This window comes from Oryx dammah, unplaced genomic scaffold (genome assembly GCF_014754425.2).
Source record: "Oryx dammah isolate SB20612 unplaced genomic scaffold, SCBI_Odam_1.1 HiC_scaffold_9, whole genome shotgun sequence".
Taxonomy (NCBI): Eukaryota; Metazoa; Chordata; class Mammalia; order Artiodactyla; family Bovidae; genus Oryx; species Oryx dammah.
The window spans coordinates 55,868,338-55,887,091 of NW_024070193.1; the positions used below are offsets into that span (position 1 = coordinate 55,868,338).

The window sequence follows — 18,754 nt, forward strand, 5'->3', positions numbered from 1 at the left end:
TATATGGAGAAAGATGGTAATGATAACCCTTATGTGAGACAGCAAAAGAGACACAGATGTTTAGAATGGACTTTTGGACTCTGTGGGAGAGGGAGAGGGTGGGATGATTTGGGAGAATGGCATTAAAACATGTATACTATTATGTAAGAAACGAATTGCCAGTCTATGTTTGATACAGGATACAGGATGCTTGGGGTTGGTGCATTGGGATGATCCAGAGAGATGATATGGGGTGGGAGGCGGGAGGCGGGTTCAGGATTGGGAACTCATGTACACCCGTGGCTGATTCATGTCAATGTATGGCAAAACCAATACAGTATTGTAAAGCAAAATAAAGTAAAAATAAAAATTAAAAAAAAATTAAATAAAACTACCTACCATACTACCCAGCAATACCACTTCTAGACATACACCCTAAGGAAACAAATATTGAAAAATACACATGTAACCAAATGTTCATTGCAGCACTATTTACAATAGCTAGGACATGGAAGCAACCTAGATGTCCACCAACAGATGAATGAATAAAGAAGCCGTGGCATATATATTCAATAGAATATCACTCAGCCATGAAAAGGAAGGTATCTGAGTCAGTGCTAATGTGGTAGATGAACCTAGAGCCTATTATACAGAGTGAAGTAAATCAGAAAAACAAATATCATATATTAATGCATATATATGGAATTTAGAAAGAGGGTACTACTCAAACTCCTTGTGGGGTAGCAATGGAGATGCAGACATAGTCAACTATACTTCAATAACAAACAGAAATACTCTCTGATATATCAGCACTCCAAAGACTCTCTTTTTGGATATTTAATAGTCTTCAATTCTAATATATCCTTGTGAGCAGGTGTAAAGAAGCTATTAAGTCAAAATGATTAACAACATAGCTTTTACTTTTTAACAAGCCACTCAAATGATACAAAGACCTTTAAAAATAGGAGAAACAAAGACAATCTTCCAGAAGCTATTCATAATGTAATTTAGAAATAGTTTGAATGCTGTTAAGTTGAAATGATTTCTATAAAGTCTACTAGTTTTCTGTAGCTGTTGTAATAAATTAACAAAAACAAGGAGGGTATAAAATGATACAACTGGACTATCTTATACTTTTATGATTAAAAGGTTGACACAGATCCCACTGGGATAAAATCATGGTGTCAACAGTGCTGAGTTCCTTCCTTGTTCCCTCAAACTTTAGAGGAGAATCCAATTTCTTGCTTTTTTCAGTTCCCAGAGGCTGGCTGCCCACATTGCTTCATCTTCAAGGCTAGTGGTGGTGAATCAAGTCCTCCTTGATCTCCTGTTCTGCCCCTTGCCTCCACTTTTAAGAACCTCTTGATTATACTGGGTCCACTCAAATAACCCAGAATAATTTCTCTATTTTAAAATTAATATATTTGCAACCTTAACCCTAAGTGCAACCTTAATTTTTTTGCCATATTCACCAGCAATGGGGATTAGGACTTAGAGATCTTTGGGGGATGAGGAGATGATTCTGTCTACCACAAGTTGATATTGATTCATTTAATAATTATCAATACTCTCATGTGACAGGCATCAGTTTAGATGCTTAAAACATAAACAGCAAGGCACAATCTTTACATTCAAAGACTTTATGTATTGTTTGAAGGCACAGGGAAAGATAAACATTGAAATTCTTTTATAGAAAAAATGTACAATCTAATGGGACAGATGTCTTTGAAATATATGAATTCTAAAGAAAGATCATAAACATGCCAATTTCCTTTGAAAGATTTCTTCTTCTGAAATGAAAAATGACTAAAATAATAGTAAGTTAATTGATTCATCATTCATAGGTTTGAAGAAGTAAGAAATCAGAGGAAACAGCTATCAGACAAATTGTGCCTGGTTCAGAGCTTGCTTAGTGAGTGTTTTCATTTATATTTCTCTTAAAATATATTCTTAAATTTTGCAGACTTCTCATTCTAAAGAATTAGATCATAAAAAATGATGTGTGCATGAGAAGCTTTCTTGATGGTTTCTGGCAAGGAGTGGCAAGAATCTAATTCACACTACTATCCATGTATCCAAAAATTGGTTAGGATATATTTTTAAATCAATCCTATTAAATGAATTTTTAGATTTGGAAGTGCACTAAGCACTTAATTATTCAGAGCCTGATTTCTATCTATGGCTTGTCTCTTAATTGGTCTTAAGCTACTCAACTCTCTGCTTGAGAATAGCACTAGCAGACACTGATGGTTTAACTACTCATTAGTGATGCTGACAGAAGGCAAAGTCCAATATCAGCTTAGGAATAAAATTAAGGCTTTGTAATTTACTTTGTGGTCTTTTTTTGGGGGGGGGGGCGTGCACCACAGGGCATGTGGGATCTTAGTTCCATGACCAGGGAATGAATTCATGTCTTCTGCTATGGAATCACCAAGTCCTAACCACTGAACCACTAGGGTAGTCCCTTCTAAGTCTTTACCGTGAAAACTTCAAGGCATAAAAATGTGAAGACCTGAATGGAGTTATCATTTTGGATAAAAATAGAAGATGGTCTGTGATTCTGGAGATGTATAGAAAACCTATTCATCCTTCTTCTCAGTTCCATGATATTAACAATTACTTCAATCAGATTCTGGAGCCAGAATTTGTTCTGTAGACTCTGAATGAATTATGGTACTACTCACTGGTACTTGCACAAAATTATAGAGAACGTGTGGTCAGCAAGACATACTGACCATACCTCACTGATTAAACATTACAGACTGTATTAACCACTCTATTACAGTAGGACTGATAAACCCCTGTCACACTTCCCCTAGAGAGAGAAGTAACATTATGCCAAAAGAGATGAAAGTGCAGACCAATAAACCCCTTTCTGTTTGTTCTCACGATATTCACCTTTCTATGTGCAGACAATAAAAACAGGAGTGCAAAGTACAAAGTAATAGTGCCTATCTAGATCCAGCGGCAAGGAGTTAAGATCTAGGCACTATTAAGGTAAATTAGGCAAGAACATTACCCATATCAAAAAGCAGAATTCATCAATGGCCCATCCAAGAATAAGCTCTTTAAAGAAATAACAGTCTGACTGTCAGCAAAACACACTGAAAAGCAGTTTTGGAAAAATAAGACTTTCCAAGAAGTAACTAGAATCTTTCTCAATCAATTTTTTTTTCCTTTTGAATATTTAGCACTTGTTCTCTCTCTCTCTCTCTCTCTCTGTGTGTGTGTGTGTGTGCGCACATATGGGCTTCCTTGGCTCAGATGGTAAAGAATCTGCCTGCAATACAGGAGACCCAGGTTCTATCCCTAAGTTGGGAAGATCCTCAGGGGAAGGGAATGGTTACTAACTCCAGTATCCTTGCCTGAGGAATCCCATGGACACAAGAGCTTGGCAGGCTACTGTCCATGGGGTTATAAAGAGATAAACACAACTGAGCAACTAACATATACATGTACATGTGTACTAAGTTCCTTCAGTTGTGTCCAACTCTGAGACTCCATGGGCTGTAGCCTGCTAAGTCTTCCCTGGTTCATTGGATTCTCTGAGTAAGAATACTGGAGTGGATTGCCATGCCCTCCTCCAGGGGATCTTTCTGACCCAGGGATTGAACCCACACCTCTTACATATGTATTTAGATATAGAAATGTGAGAATTTTTGTCAAAAATTAAAAAAAAAAGATTTAAATGTTTCTCTCAATGTTTTGCTCCAAGTTTGTTGATGACAGAGAAAGCAGGCATCCCCCCAAACCCCTCAGGAATTTCGTTAACAGAGAATATAAGTACAAGGGCTGTTCAATTCATGGAATTGTGTATCAGTTTCAAATAACATTTATTGAAATTCTCCAGGTGAGAATACTGGAGTGGGTAGCCTTTCCCTTCTCCAGGAGATCTTCCCAACCCAGGGACTGAACCCAGGTCTCCTGCACTGCAGGTGGATATTTTACCAGCTGAGCCACCAGGGAAGCCCATTGAGAACCGACACTGAGCTAAATAGTAGCACCTGAAGAAACAACTACATTAAAAACAAAGAAAAGTTCTAAACAAAATCCTGATTTTAAATATGCAAAATCAAATGCATAAATTAAAAAAATCACTCTAGTACACTGCACCTTCCCTAACCTTCTCTGAAGGTTGGAAATTTAGGGAAGATGAAGGGAAGAGTGAGGGCTACTAAGGGAGTCCACAACATTGATGAAAACCTTCCAAATTACTAATTGGAAGCCGCCCATTGTTCAGCTACAGATCATCTCTATTTCACTTTCATTGACTCCAGACATCCCCACACTGGACCCATTAATAATGCCCACCACATTACCTTTATCTAAGACCAAATCTTCACAGGTTCTTTTCTCTGTGGCATGATTTCTCGTGCCACCCCTCACCTTCACTTTGCTTGCATCATGACAAATTCCTGGCCCTTCTTTCTCTCCGCATTTTTGTCAACAACCTCTTCACATCATCAGTTGTTCTAGGATCAACCATGTCATGGTGGCACTTCACCATTACTGTGTTGCAGATTTCTCTTTCTAAATGTAAACTCTGACTACCATCTGTCTAGGATCACTAATATTCATTTTTATCATCCCTAATACATGGTTCACCAATACTGCTATAAATGTTTAAGAGTAATGAAAACAATGTGTTTGGTCCGCAAAATTCACTTTACTGCTTTAGCTATATCTACTTTCTTCCTCTGGGCTTCCCTGTGGCCAGAAGTTTTAAATCAAAACATAATTTTCCAGACTTCTCTGGTGGTCCAGCAGTTAGGACTGCATGTTCCCAGTGTAGGGGGTACTTGGTTTGATCCCTGGTTGGGGAACTAATATCCTGCATGCTTCACAGTGTGGCAAAAAAAAAAAAAACAAACACCTTTTTTTTTAATGAAAAAGAATTAAATAAAATTAAAAACAAACAATTTCACAATTACTGGATCACCATCCTTAATTTGAATTCCCCCAAATCAGAGTCTGGAACACGATAGACTAATTGAGAGCTGATGCCAGGAAGTAGAAATGTAATAGAAAAGGAAGAGAAAGTCAGGGAAGAAAGAAAAACCAATAAAAGTTGCGCCACTGAGCTTGTTATCCCCATGAGAAACCCCTAACAGCTGCTGATTCTCACATTCTTTTGATGGACGGATGTCTAAGGGAGTGATAACTACCCAAGGGTTGCAAAATACCTATGTCAGGCTGAGTAAGATTTTATAGATTTTGCCCTGATTTACAGAAGTAGAGAGATTTGGTGGATCCTTGACGTGGGATGCTTCCTGGAGGCACCTCTCTTTCACAGCTATGATCACAGAGGAGGAGAGTTGCAGTTTGGTGCACAAAACCCATCCCAACCACTCTTAATCTCCTGAAGTGTTCCCCTGTATTTCTCTACCTGGTCTCTCATTATCCAGATTTCAAAATGTAATCATCTCTGTCTCCTTTCTTCTCTCTCTTACTAGTTACCAACTCCCCAGATACCTTTGTAGTATCAATTAAGCTTGTTCTATGAAATTCACTAATAATGCTCCAGCAGTGTTTCACCATGAAACAACTGTGTGTTTGGTAGATAGAAATAATCTAGAAGGCATCACAAACATTAAAGATGAGGAGCTCAGCAGAAAGCCATTTCCTAAGTATTGCAAACATCCTTTTATTGATGAGAAATCTAAGCCAACATCCAGTTGGGGGTCGTGGTGATCACAAAGTATATTATGCAGATGATGTTTTACCTTCACAAAGAGGAATAACTCAAAGTTAGGCAACACTACTCATGAGTAGAAACAGAGAGATATGTTTACTAAATTGTACATAATATTTTTTCTATTTGCTGCCTTTTATTCAATTATAGCTGCATTTGTGACTTATCAGACTGGCACCACTGAGAAAACACTGGTTAGTATTTTCCTGATAAAACATTTTCCCTGATAAAAATGTGTGTGTCTATTGCTCACATATTCAGATTTGTAATCTAAATTTCATTTTAGTACATTTTTGATATTTTACTCAGGAAGAAGTTTCAAATTTACACAAACAACATTAATTTTTTTCATTTTATTTAAAAAAATTATCAGATCGTAAATATTTTGCCTTGGATACTCCCTAAAATCCTACAGAGTTTTTATTTGCATAAACATAATATAGTAAAATTATCTGTCAAAGGATTAAGAAGGCACATCATTTTATTTTATTAAGTAGAAAAATAAGATTCCTCTGTTATGTAAATATTTGTCCCAATTTCTGTTCATCAGAAGACCTGCTAAATTAAAAAGATCCAAAAATAGGGTGCAGTCTCTCTCAATCCTTCCCTAATTCTTGGACTTCAGGTTGGATTAACGCTACTTAACAAAGAGAAATCATACTAAAAGAGAGTTGGTTATTCCACTGTTTTCTGGAACGACTATTCTACCGACCAAGACATGTGCTTATGGGCAAAAGTCTAATTTGAAAGCAAAATGCGATTTTCCCTCCTCAAACCAGCCTTAAAACACATGTCATTATATTTGGAAGCTTTTTCTAGGCAGTGCTGCCCTCTGCTTCCTAGCCTCTTTGAGCGTGAGCCTTTCTATTTCATGCCCTACAAATGCCTGAAGTGCCTGGGAACTTACACTTTGCTTTCATCAGGGGTTAGAAATTGGAATGCAGAGTTCCCAAGAAGGGCAAGGAGAGATAAGAAAGCCTTTCTCAGTGATCAATGCAAAGAAATAGAGGAAAACAATAGAATGGGAAAGACTAGAGATCTCTTCAAGAAAATTAGAGATACCAAGAGAACTTTTCATGCAAAGGTGGGCTCAATAAAGGACAGAAATGGTATGGACTAAACAGAAGCAGAAGATATTAAGAAGAGGTGACAAGAATACACAGAAGAACTATATAAAAAAGATGTTCATGATCCAGATAATTATCATGGTGTCATCACTCACCTAGAGCCAGACATCCTAGAATGCAAAGTCAAGTCGGCCTTAGGAAGCATCACTACAAACAAAGCTAGTGGAGGTGATGGAATTCCAGTTGAGCTATTTCAAATCTGAAAAGATGATGCTGTGAAAGTGCTGCACTCAATATGCCAGCAAATTTGGAAAACTCAGCAGTGGCTACAGGACTGGAAAAAGTCAGTTTTCATTCCAATCCCAAAGAAAGGCAATACTAAAGAATGCTCAAGCTACCGTACAATTGCACTCATCTCACACGCTAGCAAAGTAATGCTCAAAATTCTCCAAGCCAGGCTTCAACAGTACGTGAACTGTGAATTTCCAGATGTTAAAACTGGATTTAGAAAAGCCAGACGAACCAGAGATCAAATTGCCAACATTTGTTGGATCATCAAAAAAGCAACAAAGTTCCAAAAAACATCTATTTCTGCTTTATTGACTATGCCAGAGCCTTTGACTGTGTGGATCACAAGAAATTGTGGAAAATTCTTCAAGAGATGTGAATACCAGGCCACCTTACCTGCTCCCTGAGAAATCTGTACACAGGTCAGGAAGCAACAGGTAGAATTGGACATGGAACAACAGACTGGTTCCAAATTGGGAAAGGAGTATGTCAAGGCTGTATATTGTCAGTCTGCTTATTTAACTTATATGCAGAGTACAACATGAGAAACGCTGGGCTGGAGGAAGCAAAAACTGGAATCAAGATTGCTCGGGGAAATATCAATAACCTCAGATATGCAGATGACACCACCCTTATGGCAGAAAGTGAAGAAGAACTAAAGAGCCTCTTGATGAAAGTGAAAGAGGAGAGTGTAAAGGTTGGCTTAAAACTCAACATTCAGAAAACAAAGATCATGACATCCCATCACTTCATGGCAAATAGATGGAAACAGTGACAGACTTTATTACTTTGGGCTCTAAAATCACTGCAGATGGAGACTGCAGCCATGAAATTAAAAGACGCTTACTCCTTGGAAGGAAAGTTATGACCAAACTAGACAGCATATTAAAAAGCAGAGACATTACTTTGCCAACAAAGGTCCATCTAGTCAAAAGTATGGTTTTTCTGTAGTCACATATGGATGTGAGAGTTGGACTATAAAGAAGGCTGAGCACCAAAGAATTGATGGTTTTGAACTGTGGTGTTGGAGAAGACTCTTGAGAGTCCCTTGGACAGCTAGGAGATCCAACCAGTCCATCCTAAAGGAAATAAGTCCTGAAAATTTATTGAAGGACTGATTCTGAAGCTGAAACTCCAATACTTTGGCCACCTGATGTGAAGAACTGACTTGTTGGAAAAGACCCTAATGCTGGGAAAGTTGGAAGGCAGTAGGAGAAGGGAATGACAGAGGATGAGATGGTTGGATGGCATCACCGACTCAATGGACAGGAATTTGAGTAAACTCCGAGAACTGGTGATGGACAGGGAGGCCTAGCATGCTGCAGTCTATGGGGTTGAAAAGAGTCAGACACGACTGAGTGACTGAACTGAACTGAACTGGAGCTGTACAGGATTGCTGAGCAATTTGTTTTGGGACAAAGAAATGTCTATAAGCACGCAACTAATGATGCTTTACTTTGTCCGCAAAACATCAAGATTGATATGCAGGACTTATGACGTTTATGGAACACTGTTTTCTTTTCCCTCTAGAGGAGCGAGAAAATACTTTCTAAGAGCAGTAACATGACGGTTGCTTTTTGTTACAGCTTTGGCTGTTCCTTCCCACCAACTGGTAATATTAATTTTCCGTACTTCAAATGCCAGAATTCAAATAATTAGATTTTTTTTTTGCATGTATATCTAGCTTCATTGTTCCAACTAGCCAAAACCTGGGGACAATGTTATAATTTATAGTGAACAGAGCTAGTTCTGGGAGGCTGTGATAGGCATTAGAGATCCATGATATATTCATTAAAATTAGGTCTCTCGTGAACAATTAGGAGGAACTCAAAAAGAAAAAGCCTGATCAATGTCAAAGTTTTGGGCTGAAGCAGCTTTTCTTCTTGTTCTTCTACAGAAAGGACAGAGGATGGAATTTGGAAACTAGATTATCATCTCAGGAAATCAATGAACTTTGCAGCTTAAGAGGAATCTTTGTTAAGAGACACAGAATGAAAATGGCACATTTCCCCAAGTCATCCCTAAATGGAGAAGGAAGTGATATGAATATGGTACTGATTTCTCTCCTCATGCTTAGAGGGAGGGGAGGAGGACTCACTTTTTTCATCAGCCATCTTAGGGTCTGAGGATCCCAGATCATTTGTTTGGATCCTTGTGAGTCCCTTATTCACACAACCTTAAAGCATTGTACTGAAACCATCCATGTGCTATTCTAAAACCCCACAAATTTCTGAAGTCAAGATGCCAGATCTTTAAAGTGAATGCTGAGGTTTTTACAACTTAAAAACAAAAACCTATTTTAATTGCAACTCAGGTAGATCAATTATAGGTGATTTTATTTAATTTTTTCAGAGAGAGGGAAGCATTGTCTCTTTGACAAATTATTTTCTGATGCCCAGCATGTTGTCAGGCTTTCCCCACCCCACTGAGAATGTGTGGGGCTCTGTGTTCCCCAGCACTGGAGGGTACCAGCCTTCTTCATCTACCAGCAGCAGAACAACGCACAGGTCCTTTGGAAGGTGGCATTTCAGCTCAGTGTGTATTTCAGGGCTTCCCTTGAGACAGGAATCAGAGTTCTTTTCCACGGACCCGAAGGATGGAATCCACAAACATGCAGATACTCATGGTAGCAAGCGAATAGGATTTATTAAAGAGGAAGAAAGTACAAAGCTCCCAGCATAGACAATGAGGGGGTAAAGAGTCCCCTATAGGTGATTTTAATTACCAAGGACAGTCTCTCTAAAGATAAAATGTATTTTAAAAGTGAAGAAAATCATCACTTCTGAACAAAGGGATCACTTCTAATCAGATATCAGGGCTCATTGTGACTTCTGCTCACATGCCTCAAGATAGAATAGAAAATTGGATTAAGATATGAATTTCCGAAAATAAGACCTCAACCATCTACTTCAAATAAGCAACAAGGACCAAGAAAGGCAAACACCATACACACAAATTTAATTATCCTTGTCATAACAGAGTTAATGGGCCTAGCCATGTCATTTTACTGCAGTGCATTCCAAAATACCCACTTCCTGCATTATGTCATTTTATTCCATATCAAACATAAATATCAAAGATTATCTATCCTGAGGTTGCTTCCATGTCCTGGCTATTGTAAATAGTGTTGCAGTGCACAGTAGGGTGCATGTGTCCTTTTGAATTATGGTTTTCTCTGGGTACAACCTAAATATCCATCAAAAGATGAATGGATAAAGATATATATATATATATATATATGGATATAAATAAAGATATAGATAAATGGATACAAATAAAGATATAGATAAATGGCTATAGATAAAGATATAGATAAATGTATAAAGAATGGATAAAGATAAATATATATAAAGATATATATAATGGATAGACCTGGAAATGATCATACTAAATGAATTAAGCCAGACAAAGAAAGACAAATATCATATGATATCGCTTATATGCAGAATCTAAGAAAAAAAGATACAAATGAACTTATTTACAAAACATAAACAGACTCACAGATACAGAAAACAATCTTGGGTTACCAAAGGGGAAGCAGGGGGAGGATAATTTAGGAGTTTGGGATTAACATATACACACTATATGTAATATCTATATATTTATATCTGTATATAAAATAGACCTCTGTATATAAAGGTATATCTGTATATAAAATAACCAACAAGGACCTACTATTGCACAGGGAACTATATTCAATATTTTATAATAATTTATAAGGGAAAAGATTCTATATATATATAAAGATAAAAGAATCTATATACCTAATCTATGTAAAGAATCTGTAAATAATCTATATCATATATATATGAATAGAGATATATAAAGAAATATACATAACTGAATCACTTTGCTGTATATCTGAAACTAACACAACATTGTAAATGAACTATACATCAAAAAAAATTGTATGTCTTCTGTTAGCATTTGAAGCCTTTATTAAAATCTATTTGACTTCCAAAGTAAGGATAAATAAGTTAATTCAAGTATTGATGATAATTGATATTATATATTTAATTGTATTATGTTCAAGGCAAATCTCAGAAGCATAAAGTTGTATCTCTCAAGATATTTTTCTAACTTAGCATAATTATTTTGTTTTTCATGGTCCCATGAGATATAACTAAGTAAGAAACTCATAACCAAGTTCTTGCTATTCACAATGTTTCCATTGGGTGTAGCTATGATATTAGAGAGGTTAATACCACAGCCTCCTTATTCAAGGAAGGATGCTCAGATATGTGGGGGATTTGTAGTTACTTTGTCTCTAGAAACTACATGAGTCAGCTGTATGTTCCATGGGTTAACCCAAAACAATTTTAAATCAATCACATCAAGATGGATTTCACTGCCTTTTTCCAGAAAGGAAGAATCGTACAAAACTGAGACCTGTATTAAAACTTCACTCAACAATAATTCCACCTAGTTTACTCATTCTTGATTTTTTTAATATAATCATGTAATACACATCTAGTTTGAATGCCTTCTGTACATAGACATCTGTAGGATAAAACAAGATGAATAAGCAGAAAACCCTTTAACAATGCAAGTCCTTTACTCAGTGGTGGGTCTGAGCTGAGTGTCTTTAAATGTCTTGTATCTTAAAGGGGAAGAGAAAAAGTATTTCTCCTAAAATGCAAGGGCAGCTGACTTGCTGAGATGAAAACTGCTAACTCTTTTCCTAACAACACCATATGTCTCCAATTGGATCATAATGAAGCTAGTTCTCAGGAGAATGTCACGCATGGAAACTAACCAAATTGAGTCACAGCTTCACTGCTGACTCATGATTAACCAGGGGTCGTACTTTGGGATTTTTCAGAGCATCCAAATACCAATCCGAATGGCCTTTCTTCTTTCCCAAAACTTAGCGTGTCATAAAATGAACCTGATCCTGCCAGAAAACTATGTCTTTTTTTTTGTTCAGACTTTGTTTTCTATATAACTCAATATATTTTAATGAACCAAAATGCTCAACCCCTAAATGCTCTAGCCATGGGTTTTAAATAGTAGATACTTAATGTAGCAAACATTACAAAGATGCAACATAAAATCATCAAAAGAAAAAATATCATAAGACTGAAGAAGTCACATTTTTCTCCTAAGAATCACTGAAAATAAAAAACCAACAAATAAACCAAGATGTATGAGTCAGATATTTCCTTTGTTATTCTCTTTCAGAACTTCACTCAATATTTAATATTTTTATGCATAAGTAAGATTTTTTTCTTCCAGTTTTATTGAGATATGAGTAAGATATTTTAATCTGCTTAATACACAATACTATTCCTATATTTTTCTTAAAAGTTAATATCATGTCAAGGCAGTCCTAACTCACATTCTGATACAAATGATATATTCAATTCTTTTCTGTTGATTGTAATTCTTAATAACATAAAGTTATATCATCTTATGATGTGTGTCAAATATTGAGAATTTTGCCTTCAAAAATATGAAATGCCCTGAAGTAGTCTAAACGGGTGCTTCCTAGATTATCTCTGATGAATGGGTGTACTAAAAAAAATTTAATGTGCTTTTGATATTTTTGTAAAACATGAAGTTATGCAGTAAGATTCCATGATAATGTTGTATTGCTATAAAAGTTTCTTTCTTTCTTTTTTTTTTTTTGCTATAAAAGTTTCTAAATGCTCTTTCAGCCTTTCCGCATTCTTCTTGTCACGGGCTGGTAAGAACTGTTTGGGAACTGGTCTCAATCTGTGGATTCCACTGTTCTTATTATTATTTTTACAATATGTCACTCACTGTTTAGATATTTTACAAAGTAGAAATCAGGATACCAATATTAATGATATGAGCCACAAACTTTCTTCATGGCAAGTGCATTTCTGTTTTCCTTCTAATTCACTTTAAGGAATTAGCAGCAGAGATTCAAAAAGACAGGCCAAAGATGAATCACCAAGAAGCTTTTGGTAGTTTTGAGAAAGATGAGTTGCACAGTATTAAAAAAATACATATTTATAAAGGCAAAAACTTTCCTCCCAATGGAGGAAACTACGGGCCTTACCATGTACTCATTCTGATAGCACCAATGAGCCTAGATATTATTTAATGATTACTTTATGGCATTTCTCACCTGGGATTCCTGGTGGTGTTTTCAGATATTTTCCATTAAAATGTTGAATTACCACTTCACATTTTTCAGTAGACTCCATTCTGGGAAAAGAAATAAACAGGGGATTATATACTTTCATGAAGCTGTACATATTCAGGAAAAATAAATTAAAAAGAGAAGGAAATTAAGAAAACCCTAGACAAGCTTCATTTGAGAATTTTACCAGAATCATCACCAGTTGCCATGACCACCATAGTGGATAGAACACCACAAACCCATTGCCACCAAGAGCAAGGCTTACTCTACTGAAGGCTGACTGTGTGGATGGCTCTGTGTGGAGTCATCACTCAGACATAATCCCGAGGCATTATCTTATTTAATCTGTACAACAATTTAATCCGTACAACAATTTAATCCGTACACTCAAAGTGCTCAATAAACACCTTTTAAATGTCTGAGTTAGCAAATGTGAGAGGCAGTTTTCACTATTGCCTTTCACACCATGAGGCCAGCCAGGCTTAGCAAGTGGTTGAGGTGGGCTTGTAGCTGAGGTCTGAGTGACACCCACCTGCACTGCAAATACTAAGCTATACCTGAAGAATCTCCACAAAGCCAGGTGAGGGAGTGTGCTGGTTTTCAACAGCTGGCAGCCTAAGGGAGAGACTCACACAGTAGTGTTGTCATCATGATGCCATTTCATGCTTACATCATGACACCTTTATTGAAAATCCATGAGGTGATAGATAGAGAAGGGAGTTATTTCAGGTCCCAAATGTCTTAGGAAAATACACATACACAAACCTCAGGTCTTGAACTTTCTTACTTTTGAATTTTAGATAACCTCCTATTTTTTCATACTAGGTATCAATAGAGTAGGTTTCTTTTGCCAAATTTTATCATCTCACATAAAAGCTCGTGAACAATATTTGGGACCATACCATCACACTGTCAACATTAGCAGTTGGATCACCTCTGAGGCTGGCCCACCCTCAAGCCTCCAGGGTGTACTTTCCTTTTGTTGCTGAATAAAACTGAGCTGTAACCAAGCTGTAACACTAGTCCGCTGTTTCAAATCTTTGCTGCGGCGAGACAGAACCGAGGAAATTACACACTCCCCTGACATATCTGGTGCCGTGTCTTGCATTTAACCTGGCTGAAACAACCTCAGCTTGGTCCCAGCGAGGTGGAGACCAAGCACAGCAAAAGCCCAACTTAGCGAAATCTCACATGGTAGAAGCTGAATGCAAAGGAATCCCAGTGCAGTAGAAGTGACAAGAAGCCCAACATGCTGGAAACGGAGGCAACAAAAACATACTTAGCAGAAAGCTCAGGCAGCTCAGTCTCAGATTCCAGAAGACCTCCAGTTAAGGTCAACAAACTACAACTTGCCATGCCAACTCAACAAGGATATATAAAACTAAACCCAACCACGGAAAATATCACTCACCCTTAGATGGACACCACTATAAGGACTATGAGGCTTGAGACTAGCAAGAGGGGGAGTCCCAATACCCCTTGCTGTTCCAGCTCAGCAGGAAGTAGCCAGAGAGGCCTCGACTTCCCTATTCCCAAAGAATTGGGCCTCCCATCTCTTGGGAAGGGGGGATGTTAGGTAGTTAGAATAGGAAGAAACAGCCTAAAATGGAGGTGGCTAAAAGACAAAGAAGAACTTCTCTGTAGCTCAGACTGTAAAGAATCTTCCTGCAGTGCAGGAGAACCGGGTTTGATCCCTGGGTCAGGAAGGTCCTCTGGAGAAGGGAAGAGCAACCCACTCCAGTATTCTTGCCTGGAGAATCCCCATGGACAGAGGAGCCTGGTGGGCTACAGTCCATGGGGTTGCAAAGAGTTGGATATGACTGAACAACTAACGCTACATCACAATGTCAACATTAGCAGTCTTGCCATCTCCTGAGTAGAATAGTATCAGCAACATTCCTAAATTTTAACTATATCTGACCTTTATTATTTGGTAAAATTGAGTGGGAAAGGTAAAAATTAAAGGGTCATTTCTATTCAAAAGAAATTATGCACATGAATGGTACACCAGAGGAAAAATAGACTTAAGAAATGGCATGCATACATAGAAAAGAATATGTATAAAATGTATAAAATTTGTCCAAAAGGCAAAGTGTATAATTTTGGATTTTCTGCTGTATTTTATCAATAATATGAGCTTTCTTGGAATGAAGCCCTTTGACACAATTTGTTAAACTTTTGTGCATCCAAATATTATATGTGTTTTCATGATCATATCACATGCAGAGTAAATAAGAAAAGGAAAAATATATATATATATAAACAACTGCCAAACAAGTTATACAGTTACAGGAATTCCAATGTGAAAGGAATTGCAGCCAGGAAAACTCTGAGGAGTGTGCACAGGAGGCCAGAAATGCCACTGGAGAAATAACTAGGGCAGGAGTCTGGGGTAGGCAGGCAGAAGGTCATGCACCTGTAGATGGGGCAGAGTGAGCAGAGCCCTGGGGCTGGATGGAGTTTCACTGAGGAAACTCCTGGAGACAAGCTGAGAGGTGAGGCAGGAGCATTTGAGTTATCGACTTAAGGACTTTTTTTTTTTTTTTGGAAGTTAGTTGATTTATACTGTTGTGTTAGTTTCAGGTGCAGAGCAAAGTGATTCAGTTATATTTAAAAAACTAAGATCATAGATTCCAGTCCTATCACTTCATGGCAAACGGAAGGGGAAAAATTAAAAAAAAAAAAAAAGTGACACAATGTAGCTAGGAACCATGCCGTGCAGAGTCACCCTGAAGGAGATGAGACCGGTCAATTTTTGGATTTTAGGATTTTGTGATTAGAAAATATCACATATATTTATTGTGCTACACAGTAGAACCTTGTTGTTTATTTATTTTATATATAATAGCATGTATTTATTAACTCCTAATTTATCCTTCTATGCATTTCCCTCTGTAACCATCTTTGTTTTCGATGTCTGTGACTCTACTTGTTTTACATATAAGTTTATTTGTATCATTTTTTTAAGATTCAAGTTCTGTGTGATATTGCCTTTGTCTCTATCTGCCTTGCTTTAATTAGTATGGTCATCTCTAGGTTTATCCACGTTGCTGCCAATGGTGTTATTTCATTCTTTTTTATGGCTGAGTAATATTCCATTGTATATCTGTACCACATCTTCTTTATCCCTTCCTCTGTCAATGGACATATAGGCGGCATCTGTGTCGTGGCTATTATAAGTAGTGCTGCAGTAAACCCTGGGGTGCATGTATCTTTTTGAATTGTGGTTTTCTCTGGATATATGCCCAGGAGTGGTGTTGCTGGATCATATAGCACCTCTATTTGAAGATGTTTCCAAAAGCACATTCCACCTGGGGTGCTCTAATTATTTTATGATTCAAAGTTTAAAAAGAATATTTTTGAAGGTACATACATTCCTAGGAAACCTAGAGAAGATGCACATTTTTCTGCATTGATACAGATGGTAAACCAGAGCAGGACTGATGTCAAGGGCATGAGACCTATGCATTACTGGAGCCCTGAGCCTGGAAAACTTCACTCGATTTAAAGCTCTGCTGTCACTGTCAATGCATTTTAAACAAGGGGGTCTTCTATTTTGAATTTTCACTAGGACCCACAGATTACATAGCTGGTCCTGCTAAGACAAGAAAGCACAGGAAATTAATTTGACATAATATTCATGTATCAGATGCCCAGTGGATCCACATAGTGTTATTTGGAAGAACATCTGAAGAGTGACTCACTTTTGTGTCCAAATGCCAAAGTAAAACTCTTTAAGCTTAATAATATACATTTTTAGTTAATAAAAACAAAAATGGCATTTTGTTCAATGTTTAATCACAGCGTCAACTACAAACTGGCACTTGCCACCTAACTCCATAAGATTTAGATCAGGCGCTGCTGCAGCTGCTGACTTTCAGACACCCCTGAAAGGAGATCAGGGTGAAGAGCAGAAATGAGGCGCCCTGTGCTGGAAGAAAAACGGACAGGATAAGTCTTCAGATAGTTTCGGGAATTGATGTTATTAGCCCAATGCTATCTCCTTATATCTCCAAAAGCACTGACATCTGTCATGGAGATGACTAGTCCTTGTGATTAGCAAAACCTGCAAAGTGTATGCTTGATAGCATATGATGCCCCTTCCCCAAGATCACGCTTATACTGACCTTCCCCTCTACATCTTTGGAGCAGTGTCCCAGAGCTACCTGAGGTGCCGTTCCTGGGCTGCCATCCTCAATTTGCCCCCAAACAAAACTTAACTTACAGCTCTCATGTTATTGTTTTTTAACTCAATAACAGATTTCCCGTAATCAGAGGATATTTGGATTAGAAAGACAAGATGAACCATTCCCCATTCCAAATATTGAGGAGCAGCTAAGTACAATTTTGCTAACTCATTCATGTTTTCTTTCCAGGGGAATATTTCACATCTTCCAACTTGTTATTTTTATTTTTTTTTCTTTTAAGTAGGAAACTTCCATTTCTAGGAACAGAAGAATTCAAATTCTGCTTTCTCTCTGCCCACAGGACCAACTCTCCATTGTCTCTTAGGGAAGATAACCTTCCCTCCAAGCAGAGACATGAATGGGAGAGGAAATGTAAGCCCTTAATTACTACAGATGTTACTTTATGGAATTTTTATTCCAAGAGAGCACCAGAATGAAGAGCTTATGCCCCAGGGCCCCCTCCCTGCTCAATCTCTCTCTGGGTACTCATCTGGATAAAAGGCAGTTAAGAATCTAAAGCTTGCTTGCCAGAGTCCTACAAATCAAACCTTTCCTCTTTGTCTTGAAAATGACATGAAATTCTAAATGAACACTGAATCTGGATGGGGGTTAGTTGTGTGTGAGCTTGTTAATGCCACAAAATAAGACTTGGGGACTGCAGAGGAAATCAGAGAAGAAAGTCAGGGGCCTTCATCCAGTCCACCCACCTGGTTTGAAAGGCTCACATCTCCCCTTCTGGTTAATAGTATGATCGTCTTTTCTCGAGACTGTTTTACAGCACCATCAAGCCAGGTGGGGGCTGATGGTGTGAACGCAAGACAGCAGCACAGAGCACTCACTCTGATTTAACTGAGTGAATGTCTGCAGGAATCTTTAGAGACTCTTGTCTCTGAAAGAATAAATGCAATAAAGATCTGTTTTCTGTAGCTGCTGGCACTGAGTGTCAAACCACGTTATGCGGCACCACCCAGAAGTGACAATTTCATTTTTATATACAGGGCACATTTTAACAAGGCAAAGTATTCCCAGCAAAGATGACCATTGAGGAGGGAGTGAAGAGGTTCCCCCACGAGCTCTGGGGGAGGGACTGCATTTGAAGGGCCACCTTAGGAAAAATGTGCCCATTTTCTTCTCCAGTTTCACAGTTAGCCTATTTGAAATGCCAGCCCAAGCCATCTGCAATCTGGCACGTGCTCCACTTGAAAGTGACCCGAGCCTTATCAAGTGGGTCTGAAAAGGCAGCATGCCAGACAAAGCTGCTTGACCAGGCCCCTTTGGATGGGCCACTGAATCCATTCTTTCTAGCTGGTACCTGAACCCTCTCACATCCCTCAGAAGAGCTTGAGTGCCAGCCAACCATTCACCCGTCAATGCATTAATTAGGTTCCTACAAGGCTCCAATCACTGTACAAAGCCTCAGGGTTTTCTGTTA

The 18,754-nt window shown here is 37.9% G+C and overlaps 1 protein-coding gene across 10 annotated transcripts in view; it reads right to left on the bottom strand.

Moving 5' to 3' along the window:
* Positions 1–18,754, bottom strand: part of RBMS3 (RNA binding motif single stranded interacting protein 3) — an 820,638-nt gene that overhangs the window by 272,979 nt on the left and 528,905 nt on the right. For all 10 annotated transcript variants that reach the window (XM_040246332.1, XM_040246336.1, XM_040246341.1 and 7 more), the window contains exon 6: positions 13,121–13,200. In XM_040246332.1, the coding sequence (XP_040102266.1) occupies positions 13,121–13,200 (80 nt within the window). The remainder of the gene's footprint in view (positions 1–13,120; positions 13,201–18,754) is intronic.